Source organism: Mytilus trossulus, chromosome 13, assembly GCF_036588685.1.
Source record: "Mytilus trossulus isolate FHL-02 chromosome 13, PNRI_Mtr1.1.1.hap1, whole genome shotgun sequence".
Classification (NCBI taxonomy): domain Eukaryota; kingdom Metazoa; phylum Mollusca; class Bivalvia; order Mytilida; family Mytilidae; genus Mytilus; species Mytilus trossulus.
The window spans coordinates 4,710,062-4,729,542 of NC_086385.1; the positions used below are offsets into that span (position 1 = coordinate 4,710,062).

At 33.2% G+C, this 19,481-nt stretch overlaps 1 protein-coding gene across 1 annotated transcript in view; it reads left to right on the forward strand.

Moving 5' to 3' along the window:
• The window catches only part of LOC134695250 (chitin synthase chs-2-like), a 45,436-nt gene that overhangs the window by 18,171 nt on the left and 7,784 nt on the right, over nucleotides 1–19,481 (forward strand). The window contains exons 4-13 of the mRNA XM_063556468.1: nucleotides 3,998–4,097; nucleotides 5,766–5,935; nucleotides 6,584–6,663; nucleotides 7,911–8,016; nucleotides 9,626–9,779; nucleotides 13,469–13,679; nucleotides 14,084–14,284; nucleotides 17,148–17,432; nucleotides 17,737–17,849; nucleotides 18,221–18,385. Of these exons, the coding sequence (XP_063412538.1) occupies nucleotides 3,998–4,097; nucleotides 5,766–5,935; nucleotides 6,584–6,663; nucleotides 7,911–8,016; nucleotides 9,626–9,779; nucleotides 13,469–13,679; nucleotides 14,084–14,284; nucleotides 17,148–17,432; nucleotides 17,737–17,849; nucleotides 18,221–18,385 (1,585 nt within the window). The remainder of the gene's footprint in view (nucleotides 1–3,997; nucleotides 4,098–5,765; nucleotides 5,936–6,583; nucleotides 6,664–7,910; nucleotides 8,017–9,625; nucleotides 9,780–13,468; nucleotides 13,680–14,083; nucleotides 14,285–17,147; nucleotides 17,433–17,736; nucleotides 17,850–18,220; nucleotides 18,386–19,481) is intronic.

The window sequence follows — 19,481 nt, forward strand, 5'->3', positions numbered from 1 at the left end:
AACTTCGGTAAGGGTTCTATTTTTTTTAACATGTTAAAAAATCCCCGAAGGTGCGTCCGATGTTGAGGGTTCGTATTGAGTTCGTATCACCATCCTCACCATCTTAATGTCACCGGGAATGCATCTGTGAACATCGTATTGCTTTCGTGTTTCCATCGTTTCCATCGGGCAGTTTTGACATTACGATGTCTATACGACTGAACTACTAAGCTACCCGAAGGTCTTACGATGGCAACACGACTTCGTGAAGACCTCGTAATCCCGTCGTGTTGCCATCGAATAAAAGTACGAAGACGACAAGATGGAACTACGACGGCAATAAATCCAGCTAAATGTAAGTTAATTTTCGCACTAAAATACATTTAAAGTGCCATTCGCGATATGCACTGGTCAGTCTAATACGACAGTTAAGAAAGACGTTCACAAAACATGGAGCTCATATCATATGATTCTATGAAAACAAGAAAGGCGACAGCGTTGTTTCTACTATTTCAAATGGAACAAGAAGAGCAGCTTTTACAGGCTCAGGATTTACTTTTACAAGTAAACTATTATTTTTCGTCAATTTTTCATATCAAGTAACATAATGAATCATAAACGCGCCTCGTACACCAACACTGCAGGTACACGTATATAGGGAAACCATTTTTTTCTTTATTATTCTGAATTTTAATGTATCGTCTGAGTTGTTGTCACACGAATGTTTACTCCATAACCATTTTGTTTTCTATATAGTTATCAAAAGTACCAGGATTATAATTTTATACGCCAGACGCGCGTTTCGTCTACATAAGACTCATCAGTGACGCTCAGATCAAAATAGTTAAAAAGCCAAATAAATACAAAGTGGAAGAGCATTGAGGATCCAAAATTCCAAAAAGTTGTGCCAAATATGGCTAAGGTAGTCTACTCCTGGGGTAAGAAAATCCTTAGTTTTTCGAAAAAATCAAAGTTTTGTTAACAGAAAATTTATAAAAATGACCATATAATTGATATTCATGTCAACACCGAAGTGCTGACTACTGGGCTGGTGATACCCTCGGGGACGAAACGTCCACAGCAGTGGCATCGACCCAGTGGTGTAAATAGTTATCAAAAGTACCAGGATTATAATTTTATACGCCAGACGCGCGTTTCGTCTACATAAGACTCATCAGTGACGCTCAGATCAAAATAGTTAAAAAGCCAAATAAATACAAAGTGGAAGAGCATTGAGGATCCAAAATTCCAAAAAGTTGTGCCAAATATGGCTAAGGTAGTCTACTCCTGGGGTAAGAAAATCCTTAGTTTTTCGAAAAATTCAAAGTTTTGTAAACAGAAAATTTATAAAAATGACCATATAATTGATATTCATGTCAACACCGAAGTGCTGACTACTGGGCTGGTGATACCCTCGGGGACGAAACGTCCACCAGCAGTGGCATCGACCCAGTGGTGTAAATAGTTATCAAAAGTACCAGGATTATAATTTTATACGCCAGACGCGCGTTTCGTCTACATAAGACTCATCAGTGACACTCAGATCAAAATAGTTAAAAAGCCAAATAAATACAAAGTGGAAGACCATTGAGGATCCAAAATTCCAAAAAGTTGTCATATTTTGCCGCATTTGCTGCTTTCCCCACATCCTTCCTTTTATCTATATTATTATGATATTCTCCTGGAAAGAGCTCCTTTTGAATAAAAGGGATCAACGAACCAATTACCTTACCTTTAAGATAGATCAGTAAACATGGGCATAATTATGGGTGATTATTCAGACTAGTGCACACATTTTACAGTTCAAACAAGGTAATGCAGAGCGTGGCATCCCCTCGTATGTAACATATTGGGGACAAATATGGACACTATATTTGTATATGACACATGCAGAATATGGGAAATTTAATATGCATATTTGATACATAAACTATTTTTTTAGAAATCAACCAAAACATTCAGTAACTGGAAATACCTTTAATATTGTCTTTAGAACCAGCAGGTAAAAAATGGGCAACCATTTTCCTGTGTATTATGCTATTTCAAGGAGAAAAAACAAGTCCATCTGCATGACCTTGACCTTTGGCCTTGAACGTTAAAAAATGTCAGATCATTACAAGGAGGAACAATACAATACATATATATACCAAATGTGGTTAAAATCTATGACAGCATTTTGTCTAATCACAAAAAGGATTTTCGAGCATGCGTAGTCTGAAGCATATTGGTTTTAGAGTGTCCACAAGGGTGAGATTGCCTTGTATTACAACTGCCACTGTGACCTTGACCTTTGAACTTTAAAGTCAATAGCGCTTAAGATATTCTTAACTTGTAACACCAAGTTTTGAGCATTTTGGTTCTAGAGTGTCCATAACAATTTTATCTACACGCAACTTACATGTAGTAGGCTAAGTTTTATAAGAATTAGACAAACACGCGTGATGCCTTCAGCATATAATTTAAATGCATCGTAAGCTGTACACAACGTCTTTTAGACATCGTATGGCCATCGCGCCATCATCGTAATCCATCATGTAGCCTTCGTAATCCACCGTGTAGCCTTCGTGATCCATCGTGTAAGCTTCGGCTGAGATATGAAGCTTAAATATATGTCTTCGGTTAACCTTCGTCTGTCCATCTTTTGCTATCGTATATAATTTCGGCACCATCGTATAGACTTCGTTATTCATCGAACTTGCTTCGGTCACTTTTTGATATTTTAACGAGATCGGGACCAACTTCGTACGAACTTACAATTTTTGCATTCGGGTGTCCATCGTATATGAAAATCGAGACAGTGTGACGCGGGCATTAACAAAGGCTGTTGATTTGTATACGGTCCATGTAAACTTATTTATCATATAAATAAACTTATTTTCAAAGGTTATCAATTTAAATATTGTTTTATTGGAACTAACATTTATTTTGTTTTTGACAAATTCCAACATAACTAAATATATGTTGCAATATATATACAGTAATGAACACTTATTATCCTACGTCTTGTTGATACTTCTTACTTATATTTTGACATTAATGAAGGACAAGCGTGTCTCAGACTGTCTAGACGTTTCTACACTATATCGGTTTGATATGTACTGATTGATACTTTAGTCTGAATGAACATGATTTATTTATTAGTTGTAATTATTTTTGAAATAGTTTTAAGCAACTGCGAGTACTCTCATTTCTGTGTTATGTGTCATTTGTTTTTATGTTATTCGGTCTGTTCGCGTACCGATTGCTACTGATTTTCAATGTTTGTTTTTATGTTTTACCGTTACGCCACTGTTCCGTGTTCGAGGGATAGTTAAGTAATCTCAGACATGTTTAACCCCGGCACATTCTGCATGAACCTGTCCCAAGTCAGAAGCATGGAATTAAGTGGTTGCCGTTGGTTAATGTCTGTTATATTAGCTATTGGTAAATTGTTTTGATATAAATTGGGCCTTTAGTTTTGGATGTCGTACATTTGCCTATAATTGCTCACTACATTTTACCACTTCATTTGAAATCATGTTTATACATCTTATTGTCAACCATACCACTTCTCTTCATTTTTTCATTAAGGCTTTTAAATTGATATATTTTCATATTATGTATTAAACCTTAGTATTGTGCAGTACCTCTTATTTTTGTTAGTGATATTTGGTATTACATGTGTATTGTCATTTTGGTCAGAGTTCGGTAATATTGATGTGTTTTTGTTTTTTGTCTTTTTTTTGTTTTTTTTGTTCTCGTCATGCAAATTGTGAAACTTTGCTAATTATGATTAGAATTATTTTTAAGAATTAAAACGTACTATTTTGAACCATCCATATTTGCTTCTGCATATCCTAGTTATTAATGGTTGTATTCAAATTATTGTAATAGTGTGTAGTTATTGTTTGATGTCGTATTCCCTGCCCTCACCGATGTAATGGTTAGTTATAGGAATTGCTTGTTTTAGGAATTGCTTGTTATAGGAATTGCGATTAGTAATACAGTACTCAAGTAATATTTATCTTATTTTTTTCAGATTATTCATTAAACCTATGTATTGTGGTATTTTTCTAGACCTGTCTCTTTTATTGAATAGACGGTACCGAGAACACGATTATGAAACCACAACACACTCGGTAATTTACGTTTTCCAAACTTGATAAAAAGTGTCTGGGGCAAAAATGTTATATAATTGTAAAGCAATGCATATAAATTTAAGTGTTTTTATATAAAAACACTGGCGATTCGGATATGCGCACGTAACACGTAATTATGCAGCAATTAGTAGCCTTCAAAACTAAACATATTTATTCTATCATATCACTTGTGCCAGCGCTGAAATTATATCTGATGGGCAAAAAGTATATTCATTGACTTACAGTGTAGTAAATAATCTCGATAAGAATTTGCGCCTTGTTTTCTTTAATTTTTCGAAAGCATATTATTATCAATCGTTATTTCATGTTTCTGGGTAATGGTTTTTGATTAATATGGAAATGTATAGGATATTACATACCGAGAACATACTTCAAATAGTGCATATGTTAAACGAAATGTGATGAAGATAACAATATCAACTCTTGAGCATTTATTTTATTAATGTCACAATGTTAAACCATTGATAGAAACAGTTTTTAAAAAACTTACTATTTTATAATTTTGATAAATAACGAGACACTTATCTAGAAGGATATTATATTCGAATCATATACAGATAGTTATTATTAAATTGTTTATGCAATAATACTTATTTTAAAAGGTCCATAAGAAAATACTTAAAATATGCATATTCGATAAAAATCAAACAGAATAGTGCACACGGAAAACGAATTAACATTGCTCCTACTTCTCTCGGCTAAAAGGGTATATATACAGATCAAAAATTTAACTCCCTCTCGAACAATTATAGGAATTAAATTGTGGATGGAAAAGGGGCATGATTTAAAGAGACAGCAACCCGTCCAAAGCGCATAAAACAGTCCACGGCCACCAAAAGGTCTTCAACACAGCGGAAAAATTTTTCAACCGGAGACGAGCTTCAGCTGGCCCATAAACAATAATGTATATTAGTTCATCAAAACTAGACATCACACATAAATACGAAACATATAAATGAACCAAAATTAAATAAAACAATCAAGACTTACAAAGGCAAGAGGTTCCTTACTTGGGACAGGCGCAAAATCTCGGCGAGGTTAATGGAAATAAGAAGATGTGGTTTGAATGCCAATGAGACAACTCTCCATCCAAGTCACAATGTGTAAAAAGGAGACAATTATAGGTCAAAGTACGATATTCAACACAGAGCTTAGGCTCACATCGAACAACAAGCTATAAATGGCCAAAACATACTAGTGTAAAACAATTCAAACAGGAAAATCAACGGTCTAATCTATATAAAAATGAGAAACAAGAAACACTTATGAACCACATCAACCAACGACAACTACAGAACAACATGGTTTTGACTAAGGACAGGTGCAAACAAACACAGCAAAACACTTCAATAAATATATTTAGAGGTGCTTTTCTAAGCTGAAAGGTGTGTGAGATTTCATAATTTATTACCTTGGTTTATTGTATCTTAGAATATACTTTGTGAAAAATGTTTAGAATTTTTTTACAAAAAGAAAACTCCAAACATTTTTTTTTTATCTTTATCGATACTAATAGTAAAACAGTGCGCTAGTGACCTAATACTATATATATATGTTGTCAAGTAATTATATTTAAGACGAAAGCGAGAGAAGAACAACTATACAAATCTGGATATTTCTGTTCAAATTACAGTTTCTCTTTTACAGAACGAAGCTTCCAAAGTCAAAATACCAAAATTTGTGAATGATACAGACTATAATCCAACAGATGACTGGTCATCAAAGAGACAAGTCAAAACGCCAATGATATACATGTGCGCAACTATGTGGCATGAAGAAAAAAATGAGATGATACAACTTCTGAAGTCTATAATTAGGTGTAAAAAATGTACAAAAGACACGAGGCTAACATTGTACTTCGTCACTCGCATGTCTTGCCTTTATCATATTATAGTTTGAACTCCTGTACTAAAATTAAATAGCTTTGATACGGTCATTTTAGTGTATAGATTATTAGATTTATTAGATAATATAGCCAGTAGTTGTTGTACCACAACATGCCACAGTGTTTGATAATCACCGCCTGATGACTTGGAATTACTTTATAACACAGCTTGTTTTTAAATTTCGCCTTCCACAATGCTAATTTCAGCGCCACTGATGATTCGTATGTAAACGATACACACGTTGTTCGGCGACCCTAGTTATGAGCTAGTTATAGTATTGTTGGTGAATTTTCACAGTAACCATTGTTTTAAACGACTATGTTTCAACATGTTTTTTAGACAGGGTTTTCTCTTTCTTCAATTATTTACGTATGTCTTTTTTTTTTCATATTGTTCAAATTATCTTAATATTCACTGCCGTTTTGCTTACTGGCTTAATTCAGTTCTGTCCCAGGCTATTTTCAAATGATAAAGTATTTTATTGAACAGGAAAGTTTGTTCGAAAGTAAGAGATACCTGTTCTTTATCACACAATTTGTGCACATTTATTAATTTTCAGATTTTGTTTTTCTTTTCTAGAACAGACGAGGATCAAAGTGCAAGAAGAAACGCCACAGATCAATTTGTGGATTATGATCCAGACTATTATGAAATGCAAGGTATGCTCTTAGTTATAGAAAATTATCAAATGTTTTGTGGAATTCTAACGATATCGAGTGTTACCGCATGTTCATGACATTTTCGCTTCATTTTTCATTGTTGTAATAAAACATCAAATGCAATCAGCATATCAATATAGATTCTACAAACTGCGTCGAGTGTAATACGATACTTATCCACTCCAGACAGTTAGTTTTTTTAATATAAAACGCGAGGCTTGCCCGAGCTTTTCAAATATTTAAAATGCAACTGTCGAGTGTGAATAAATATCGTATTACACTAGATTTTGTGGTGGAATCTCTTATGAATTTCTAACATTATGCATGGAGACCTGATTCCTTCTGGGCGAATGATCTGCAAAAAGATATGTTCTTTCTATGCGACGTCATCAGGCATGGTCGCCTTTTTTCATGCCGTCACAATAGGTTATTCAGAGGAAAGCAAAAAAAATCGACGTCATAATCGGATTTTAACCAATGAAGGACTGAAATCAAACGAACCACTCGTTGATTATTTTTTTCAATGCAATGGGTGCAGAAAGGGATAAATTGACGAAGAAATAGAGAAAATGATTTATCAACCCCAGAGATATGATATTCACCGAGGCCAACAACCGACGTTGAATGCCATATATAAAATAATGTAAACTTGTCTTCCAAAGAAGTAAAAAGTTTTATTCAAGGTATGATTTTCTAATATAGTATTAGTGTCTACTCAGAGAGTTGGGGTTCTGAGTTATACACTTAATACCAAAAATCATCAAACTCTTATCATTAAGGATAGACAACGAGAAGTTTACTGCTTTTCGTAAAAACGATATTGAAATCACTTCATTTATAATAAAAAAAAATCTTCAAATATTGTATTTTATAATGGATTCACCTATGTTTCTATCTTTAATGTGTAATTTGTTTTGCTTACTATGCAAATTTTGTGTTGCGATTACTTGTTATTGCATGTCAGTATTCATCATACAGTCTTACCAATAGTGTAAGCAGATTCCATGTTTCTTGTATATGAAAGTATAACTCATGTCGCTTATTTCTCTACGGTGTGTTAGTAGTTTTAAGAAAATATTGCATTTTGTTAACTTGATGTATCCATTTTTTATTGCAGGTTTAATTAGATTAGAGAACTTACAAAAATGTAAACAAATGTATGACCTTCGTGGTATTCTTTGCCGTTTTGGTAACTTTTTTTTATGTCGATTCATACATTCTAACTAACAACTTATTTACTTTTTCAGCACATGTTTTCTTTGACGATGCTTTCAAATATGACGTTGAAAAAGACAGATATACAGTTAATAAATATGTGCAAACATTTATCAAATGCGTCGCAGATGCAACATCGTAAGCATATACATTCTTATTCACTTAATTCGATAAACTCGTAGATACCATATGTAACATTTAGAATGTCAGACGCGCTTTTCTATTACAAAAGACTCATCAGTAACGCTCTATTCAAACACGGTAGAAAAGCTAGATACAGTCAGAAGTTAAAGAGCATTAAGAAACCAAAATTCCGAAAGTGTTTGCCGAAAACAGCTAAGGAAATCTATTCATGAGGGTAGAAATTCGACAATTTTTCGAAAAATGCAATGTGTTGTACACAATTAATTTACAACCACAATGAATGTAATTTAAGCAGGATCTGCTTACCCTTCCGGAGCACCTGAGATCACCCCTAGTTTTTGGTTGGGTTCGTGTTGTTTATTCTCTAGTTTTCTATGTTGTGTCATGTGTACTATTGTTTTTCTGTTTTTCTGTTTGTCTTTTTCATTTTTAGCCATGGCGTTGTCAGTTTGTTTTAGATTTATGAGTTTGACTGTCGCTTTGGTGTCTTTCGTCCCTCTTTTACAACTACAACGCATTATAACCGTCAATGATAATTCATGACGTTATATTTGAACGTTGTATTGGTACTATTGATTACAAATCACCTAATGTTTGGAGAACAATTTCTTTTCCAACCATTTCAACCTCGACTTACATTCAAAAGCGATTCTTATTTTTTACATCACAGTTCACTCATCCAAAATATATATGTATATCAAGAATGTACATTTACTGCTGCGTTTTCCAAAATGTTTTATCTAGAAATTCAATGTCAGTTTCGATCCAGTAGCCGAGCGTTCAATCTGTATTTTTGTCCCTAAATGTCTTCTCCGTAGACCTGTCGCAAAGCTGTATGTTTACAATTTGAATGAGATTCAAATAAACATTCATATATTATTATACAAAAACAAACTGCAAACGTCATGGCAAAAAAAAAACAGACTAACAACAGTATGCAATATACAAAGCACAACATAGACAGCTTATGACTGAACAACACGAACTATACCGAAAATCGACGATGATAGCAGGTGCTCCAAAGGGTAATCATACATAGTTCCACATGTAGTATCGGTCGTGTTGCTCATGGAAGTATAAACCAACTAATATTTCTAATTCGAATGCAAGTAACGAAGATGAACTTTCACACTTTTGTTTGATACACTAGCAGATAAATTGCAGTCTGAAACGGTTATTTTGATCTTATCATCATCTGAAAAATCTGAACAAGAACATTTTAGTCATGCTCAGTCTTTCAGTACTATTCAGACAAATCAATATCAGTCAATTCAGTATTTTTCAGTAGCTTTTCATTCAATTTAGTATAATGTTGAAGGTGCAGATAAACAACAACTATTGAACAGTCTGAACATATAGGTTGAACAAATCTTAATTAACTGCAAGCGACTAGTCTAGCCAGTACTGAACTTACTATAGTGGATAAGTGTGAAATTAAACCGAAACACTGGCAATGACTGTAATAAGTATTGTTCAGTCTTTTTAGAGTTGTTCAGATCAAAATGACGGGTGCAGCTATACATTGGTTTACTAGTATCGCTAGTTAGAAAATCACACTTTGAAGCCATCTTAAAACAGTGTAAACAAATGTTTCTCTTAACAGCATTGTGTACGATAAATATATATCAATATCGGATCCTGAACAGATAGAAACCCCATATGGAGCTCAACTTATCTGGGATTTACCAGGGGGAAACAAGCTTGTTGCACATTTAAAGGATAAAAAGAAAATTCGTAAGAAGAAACGATGGAGCCAGGTATTATTTGAAAAGAGAGGTTATTGAAGAAAAAGCGACACGATTTTTAGGGATTTATTTTCGGGAAATAAATCAATAATTATTAATTGTAAAACATGCATCGTGTACCTTTGAAGTAAAAACCTGATCAATCGTCATGTGTTTGCATCCCGTGTCATTATCAATGATATGTAACAATAAAGTTACCACGTGGTCTTGATGACGTCACTGGTTCCTAGCCAAAACAAATCTCAAACTTGGAGATGTCGATCACCGTTCTGCGCAGTTACATGATTTACAGTATTTCCAATACATTTCTTAACGTAAGACATTTCATTTCGTCATATTATTGAGCCTTTGAGTGTGGAAAATAACAAAGAAAAGAAAATGTATTATCTCGGTTTCATTATCTGTGGTTTCTTTCTTTTTCAAGTAATAAAAAATAATACTGTAACAGTGCATGTAAAGTGCGGATCCTAAAATATCATTTTTACTGTATATGCCATAAATGTCTAATGTAGAATGATAAATAGATAGACGAACTTTTTTTAATTTTTGAAGAAAATGAAGAAAATTAGTTAAAATGTATATGTTCAGAAATACATAATACTAATAAAACAAAGTAAGAGATGCGAGCGGGGTTTTATCGCGCCTAAAGCCATCCAGCTGTGAAATATATACCAAAATAGGTGAATATTTAGAACATTTCACGAACAGATCGTGCATGTGCTTTATAACTAACAGGTAAGATGTTGTTGCAGTAAAAAATATTCATTTTAATACAATTTATAAAGTTGTATAACGTAGAATATGTTTTGTCATTCAGTTTCTTCATATTTAACTAAATTCCACTATGATGATTTCGTAATGCTTGTCATGTTTACTGTCGAATAATGATACTATTCTTTCATTTTCACTGTGGAGCGAATCATTAGTATTGTATATGCGGTGCATTTTCACTATATCATTATTATTTTTTTTATCTATTACAGCTCATTTTTTTAAGCATGTAGAGCAAGACTTTAGTTGACTTGCTTGCTTTTCTGTTATTGGATAATCATTATGATAACACCCAATTTAATTCAAATATTAAACTGGAGGTTAAACTTTGCCTATTCATATTGTTTAAAAATGTCAATCTTATTTACAAAGTTTGTATAAACAATTAAACAAACAAAGCAAGCAAGCCAACCAAAGTTTTGCTTTACATGCATTAGGAAATTAGCTGTAAAGCCTTAATTTAGCCGACTTGCTCAAACAATAGATAAAGTAAGAGAAAGATTTGATAAAATTTAACTTACGGAGGAAAGTTTGGTTTTAAAACACTCTAATAAATTTATTTATGTATTCCATTTAGTTTCTTATAACGCGTATAGGGATCTTTATCCTTATTTTTTTTTTATCCATTTCCATGACACTTCACCACTAATTACGTACATCTTGATATAGATTGAACCTCTGTTTTCCCGTTTAAACAGTTTTACACTGGAGCCGTTTAAAACTTGCTGTTCGGTGTGAGCTAAGACTCCATGTTGAAGACCGTATTTTGAGGTATAATGGTCTACTTTTATAAATTGTGACTCGGATGGAGAGTTGTCTCATTGTCACATACATGTAGGACATCTATATATGGCTCCAACACGAAACGAGACGGGATAAAGACGAGATAAAAAAATCCACGCTACTTTTTTAATATATATATAATGGGCTTAATGAGTCAGAATAGAGTAAAATAGTGGGTCGCATTTGAGTATAAGCGTGACGCCGGATTGCCGATTTTTTGCAAGCATAAAAGGTGAAAGTCAAATGATTGTGTCGTGAAAAACGAGAAATGAAGTCTAGCGGGACACGGATAATTACAAAAAATGAGAACAGCATAGTATAAGCGGGATACGATAATCTGACAAAACAATAAGCGGAATACGGGAATCAGCCAAAACAGTAAGCGGGATCCGGGATCAGAACCCCCCAATGAGAGCCCAGAATAAGATATTTTTGTATATTCATCCTATTGTTACAGTCATGCATTCAATAACAAATGTATCCGATGCATGCATTTTTTTATATTTTTGGTCCCTTTTTCAATTTTGTGGGGTCCAAATTTATAGATAAAAGTCCTTTAAGGTGGTACCTAACACTACAGGGAGATAACTCTGTAAAATCAGCAGAACGTTCTAATGACGTTGTGTTCATAAGGGAATATTAAGCTTTTCAATGATCAAAATAAGTGTTTGTCAAACTGCTATATAATCAGTGTAATTTTTCTGATAAAACGGTTGGTTCAAATTTTTTGAAATTTTTATATTTTTGTCAAAGGGGCAAAGGAAATACTTTGTCATAATTTTAAGAAAATTAAACGAGCCAAATTATTTTTAGTTAAAGTGTTAGGTACCACCTTAATAAAGATATTTGGGATTCGTTGACATGCTGAATCTAACCGTGTATCTAGTTTGGGGATTTTTTGCCTAGTTTCTGAAATAGCCCACATAGAGTTCCAAAGGGTCTAAAATCAACAAAAATGAATTGTAGCATGCATTTCGTGTACAATAACCAGAATGTGTATGGTTTTACCTCTGCAGTAGTATCCATTCGAGGATCTAGAATTTTTCATTTTGAGAATCGCTTTTGTTACAAGTTTGAAAAGCTATATATTTGATGAAGAATGAATGAGGAGTTTGTATTTCAATTTGAAAATACATGTATCATAAATCCTAAAGTCATCAACTAAGTTTTTTCATTTGTTGCAAGTGCATTTATCACATAATTCTACAATAAAAATTCCTCGCATCTTTGAAAATTCTACATTAATAATGACTGCACTAACAGTGATAATTCATCGCATCTATAGTTAATATGGATCGCTTTCAATAATCGATATGCTATATTATGATGCTTTTATAACACTTATTTGAACTTTAATGCTATGTTTGTATATTATAAAGACATATCACAATGAAAATATGTTAAAACTTTCCTTCAAATCACTTAACTTGATATTTTCAAAACGTTAACAAATACAGTTTTCCCATGATCCTTTATTCTACAATAGACATACCCGCATATAACAGTAAAAATGAACTAGCTGGATTCTCACTTTATATACACTGTGTAAGTTTCAAATTATTGATGAATCAATAATCCACTGAAATCAGTTTTTTTCACTATTACAGAACCGTTATAGACACCTCAAGTATACACAAAAAAAAGCTAAAATAAAGCTTTCGTAAGAGATGCATTTTTGATTTTACTCAGTCTTGTTTGTTTGTTATGATTACCTTTTTAAACTGATGAATTAGGAGCAAAATGTATGTAACAGTTACTAGACATTTATACTGCTATTAATGTTTTTGATAAAGTTATGTATGATTAAATGTTTTGGTTCATGTCATGTCTCTTTAAAGGGCAACTTAAAATGTAAATTATTTAAACACATCAAATCTTTAAACAACATAATATGATTATAAGTTGATTTGAAAGTTGAAAGACTGTATGTTAAATAGATACTTGCAATGAAATGTAAACCTGATGGCGGAGACAGCATCTGAAATGATCGACTATTGTTTTGTGCGGTTCGTGATGCTCAGACTAAATTTCTGACAACTGTTTTGTAAACTGCTTTATGAGTGTTTTTGTCAAACTTGTATATCATTGCCTCTTTATGCGGGACGGATTCAAAATTGAGTAATTTGTATCTTCATTTATATTATTAGGTCATGTACATGTACTACTTCCTTGGTTACAAACTATCATTACTAAAACAAGACGACGAGCAAAAGAAAATCATCGCCCAGAATACATTCATCCTTGCACTTGACGGAGATGTTGATTTTCAGCCGCGTGCTGTACATCTACTTATAGACCGAATGAAGAAAAATTTGAAAGTTGGTGCGGCATGTGGACGAATACATCCAATTGGCAATGGTAATAAAAGATTCGCGAGATTTTGAAATGATACAAATGTTTTTGGAAATTCACTTCTGTTTTGGCTGACGTGCACAAAGATTTTCTGTATATTTTTTTTCTAGATTCATCAGAATGAAAATAATGAATAATGAATAGCAATATTTTTTTGTTCGTTATGTAGAATTTTAAGAAACCATATTCAGCGTTACAGCAACTAACATGTCATACATTTGGTGTTCAAAATCGTATTCTCCCATTTCACTTGATATTCTTGATGATATGAAGTAGAATTATTCTTTATTACTTTTCATGCCGCTGTATCTTTTTCTTTTTTCTTTATTTGAATGGCTTATGATAATGTGTAATACGCATTGTCTTACTGTTCTTGGTTATTTATTTATTATATATGATGTATTAAAAAGGTCCAATGGTTTGGTATCAAAAATTTGAGTATGCTATAAGCCACTGGTTACAAAAAGCTGCAGAAAATATGGTTGGGTGTGTTTTATGTAGTCCTGGATGTTTCAGTCTGTTCCGTGGCTCTGCACTTATGGACGAAAATGTGATGGCAAAGTATACAGCAGTTCCTACCAAAGCATATCAGCATGTTCAATATGATCAAGGTATAAGACATATTTACATATGTGTGCCATTATAACAATTAAATGTACAAAATTATTTTACCAAATAAACTATTCATATATATCAGGTAAACAATTATACACAACAAACTTCGTCTACAAAAACTCATCAGTGACGATCGAATCAGAAAGTTAAAAAGAAAAAATAAAGTAAGAAGTTGAAGAACATTGAGAACCAATACTTCCGAAAAAAAACCCATTATTGAAGCTAGTATATTCTTATCCTGGGAAAGAAAATCATTAGCATTTAGAAAAATTAAAAGTTTTATAAACATATGATTTCATAATTGACAACTTAAACGCTCTCGGTTCTTTAAGGTAATTGTAAGAAACATAATAATATAGGTTGAAAAAGTAAAATAACAAAAATGCCGGACTCGGAACGGAAAGTCCCTTATCAAATGGCAAAATAAAAAGATCAAACACATCACACGAAGTGATACCAACTGTCATATTCCTGACTTTGTAGATGCATTTATAGGTAAAAAAGCCAAAAAATTGGATACAGCAGTCAACATTGTTTTACATCTTAATCTCCATAAAACAAACAGCCATGTCAACAAAGAAAAACAAAATGGCATATACATGTAGACACTCTATAGACAAAGCATATCAGCCCGAATGAAAGACATGAGTACACAAAATGACCATAGCACAATAACACAATGGCGAGATGTCTATAAATAGATTGAAGGTATTACTGTATCAACAATGTATAAACTAGGTATAAATTATATGTAAATGGCCGTCATTATAAGCTTATTATAAAAACAGATAAATTCTTTCAAGCATACCGGCTTCCAATATGTTTATTTAAAAAACAAATAAAAAAAGATTATTTTGAAAATTAAAATCCGCCTACTATACAGCATGGTGCCCTTATTGAGTCAACTTTTTTTATGGCGCTGGGTGATGATTTTCGTGACCCGACTTTTAAGAACGTCATTATCAATGACTTTCTGGCTTCTGATGAATAATAAGAAAAAACAAAATTGACTTTATCTGGTTCATAACGTTGAAGACATGAAGTCTGAATTATTGCGTGCCTGGTTAGAAGTGCCATTATTTTATATTCGGAGACTTTATTCAAGCCTTATCAAATGTGCTACCTAACTTCTGTACAGTATGTTTGTAAAAAAACAAACTGAATTTCAAAAACATTATTTTTAAAATTAAAATCCTCCCACTATACAGCATGGTGCCCTAATTGAGTCAACTTTTTTTATGGCGCTGGGTGATGATTTTCGTGACCCGACTTTTGAGAACGTCATTATCAATGGTGTGTTACGTAAAAACATTAAAACGTGTACAAAGGGGAATTAATCGAACTAATCTTTGTAAATTCGGAATTTAAAACCGGAATCGAAGCGCAGTTTAGCCATTTTTTTATATCCAAAAAATGGCGAAACACGGGAAAGAATTGTCAGACGACACACAAAAAGTCTATCATAAGTTTTATTTAAAGTGGTCAGCGAGCAAGCATTGTTACGAAAAGCTTAGGAATAGATAATTCCTGGTTTTTGAAGCGAGCGTTGGCGGATGCGTCGTAATACGGAAATGTGCCTCGTAGCGGAAGGAGAAAAACTGTCTACGAACGGACAGAACACATACTGTTACGGATAAACCCTAAAGGATATCACAAAGGAATTTAACACTCGTACACCTTCAAATGTATCCAGACGAACTGTCCAACAAAAATTACACGAATTAGGGTTCATCAGACGATCTGTACGGAAGAAAATTGGCATCAAGGTTGTAAATCAAAAGAAAAGAGTGGCTAATTGCAGGAGTAAACTTCGTTGAACTGTTAACATTTAGTGGCAAAACGTTATATTTACAAATGAGATGATGATAGTGATCAAATCTGACGGTATACTTTAAGTTTGGAGAAAGTCAAATGAAATTTGGAGACCAGAATGTTTAGGATACGTTGCACAGCGACCGTTAACTAATCTTTAAATTATGGTCCGAGGATGTATCACATATTATACAGTTGGTACATTAGCAGTGCTAAATGGTAATATGAACTCTGTCAAGTATATAGAAACACTGGACAATAATTCATGGCAAGATGTAACCAAGCATTTTGACAAAGAATCTATTTCAAGATAATAATGTACCCTGTCATCGGTGAAGGGTTGCAGAGGAATGGAAAAGGCAAAACCAAACACCGCAACTTACCGGGTCCGCGTCATCACCAGATTTTGAGCCCGATTGAAAATTTCTGGCTTCTGATGAATAATAAGATAAAACAAAATTGTCTTTATCTGGTTCATAACGTTTAAGACATGAAGTCTGAATTATTGCGTGCCTGTTTAGAAGTGCCATTATTTTATATGCGGAGACTTTATTCAAGCCTTCCACGTCACTGCAGACAGGTTTTAGTTCAGAAGGGTGGCATAACAAAATATTAAAAGTATAACACTTGTTTTGTGAGGTTAGTTTTTATTCAAAGTTCACATAACAGTTTTGTTCATTTTGGCGTCCATTAAAAAAGTTGACTTATTTATGGCACTATGCTGTACTGTTGTTTATCTCAATCGTCGCACAATGACTATATTCGTCTATCATACAAATGATCGTTACTACACCAAGAGTCCATTTAAGAAATAAACAAGAAAGAGTGTATAAAATGAAGACTTGCTGTAACAATAAGAAAAAGAACACCGTCTTTTTTCAAAGGTAAGTGCATTCTTAGAATTACTCAGTGTAAGAATGTCTTAGATATAGCGTACATTTTGCATTGCATGTGTTGTCAGACTGTACCTTTGATATCCTGAAATTGTTGTACTACCCCAAACAGTATACCAACGCAAATATCTTATCATTTTTATTTAATGACTAGGCGAAGACAGATGGTTATGCACACTTCTTTTGAAACAAGGATACAAAGTAGAATACGTGGCTGCATCTGACGCTTTAACCTTTGCACCAGAGGGATTTGATGTGTTTTATAACCAACGCCGTCGCTGGTCTCCTTCAACGATGGCTAACATTATTGATTTGATATTTGACTGGAAGAAAGTGGTAACAAATAATGATGACATATCAATTATATGTGTAGCATATCAGACATTTCTACTGATAACGTCACTTCTTACACCTGGAACTATTCTTTTGATGATGCTAGGTAATACTTTTCTTTTATTCAAACTAACGGTCTCACTTTAATTCGAATGAAAACTGGCTGTAGCATTGTCCTCATTATAGCGGCTTGTAAATGAGCAACGCATTTTCAAAGTCAATAATTCGCTTGATTTGTATTTCAACGTTTTCCAGATTTTACAATAAAGTGGAGCTTACTGTTTTGTTACATGTTAGAACACTTTTCATTGACAAAACTGTGTATTAATCAAAACACGCGTTACAAAACATCGATATTTCTGTTCTATTTGATATCTAAGTGTCATTATAATGATTAAAAATTTTATCAGGTGCAATGTACACAGCCTTTCCAACAATACAGCCTTGGACAGCATTTGTTGTAAATCTTATTCCTGTCGCCATTATGGTTTTTCTTTGTTTTAGTTCTAGGAAAGAAACGCAGGTAAGAGCTTCAAAGTAATGTGTTTAATTAAAACACGGCATCATTATTTTACTATATTTGTAGACATTCTAATCAACCTGAAATTTCACATTGATAGTTTATACAGAAAATTTTGGTATGTTAGTTAAATTTATGTGATTTAGAGATATAGAATAAATCGATTAACATTTGGTTGTAGTCACATGTTTATGTAACTTGTTTTTTTTTCAAATCCAATTTACATAAAACATTGATGAAGATACTAAGACTGACCAAGCTTTTACTATAATAACGAAAGACGAGTAATTTTGGATCATTTTGACCAATTTAAAGCTGTATTATTTGATATTCATATAGTGTATCAATTTTATATTAGGTATTTAATGTTGTAGTTGGCATATGCAGCCATCGTATCAACAATATACGCTCTGGTCATGATGATCGTGATTGTAGGACTAATTAAGGAAGCAGTAGACGCTCAATGGTGTTCTGTGACTACAATTTTCCTTCTGTTTGTTGCTTCTGCATTTGTCCTGTCAGCTATGCTACATCCACAGGTAAGGTATAATAAATCTATTACACATTACTAGTATGTCTTTGAATCTCTTATTTTCGTATGTCAAGGTTATCAATCCTATCAAATAGAATATTCTTGAAGTGCGTACGGCATGAATCTATATAAAAGTATTAATTAATGGGTGCTTGTATAATGGCCCTGTTATGTGTCAAAGGTCAGTAATATGGTTGGGGATAATTATCTGCAGTTGCACGAGGCAACGCCGAGAAATTATTGAAATCCATTAACATTATCATAGCAAACTAGAATCAATGTGCAAAATTCAAGTTAAAGACTTATTTAAAAAAAAACAAGGAAAAATTAACATTTATGTTAAAGGCCATAACATAAATGTATTTTTCAACTGATGTTTATAGTTCATTCTTATGTTGTACTGTTACACCACTATCCCAGGCTAGGCGGGAGAGTTGGGATCCTGCTAACATGTTTAATCCCGCCACATTCTGTATGTATGTGCCTGTCTCAAGTCAGGAGCCTGCAATTCAATGGTTGCCGTTTGTTGCTGTGTTACATATTTGTTATTCGTACATTTTTTTGTACATAAAAGAGGGACGAAAGACACCAAAGGGACAGTCAAACTCGTCAAATTATGCCGTTAGTTTTCTCGTTTGAATTATTTAACATTTGTGATATCGGGGTCTGGTATAGCTGACTGTGTGGTGCGGTCTTTTCTCATTGGTAAAGGCCGTAAATAAATTGGAACTAAGTCTATAACAATATTAAAGTAACCTGCACCAAGTAACTGCTTCTTATTTAACAATTTAATTTCATCAGCTTCAGGGGCCCGGGATTCTTTTCGGTTTTTCTTATTTCCTTTCCCCTGACTTTTCAACTTCTTTGTTTTTGCTTCAAGTACTCTCCTCAAGTAATTTTAAAAATGGTTCATCATTTTTTTTTAATATATATCACATACCATTCTATCGTCCTTTAGGTATATATTTTTACTCTAATTGACTCCTGTCAGTGTATCTGGATCATTACTTTTTTTTTCCATTTTGTCTCCTGTAGCCTAACAAAAATAAAACATCAATTTCAATGCCTATTGATAATTATTCAGATTTGCAGCCTATGACTCA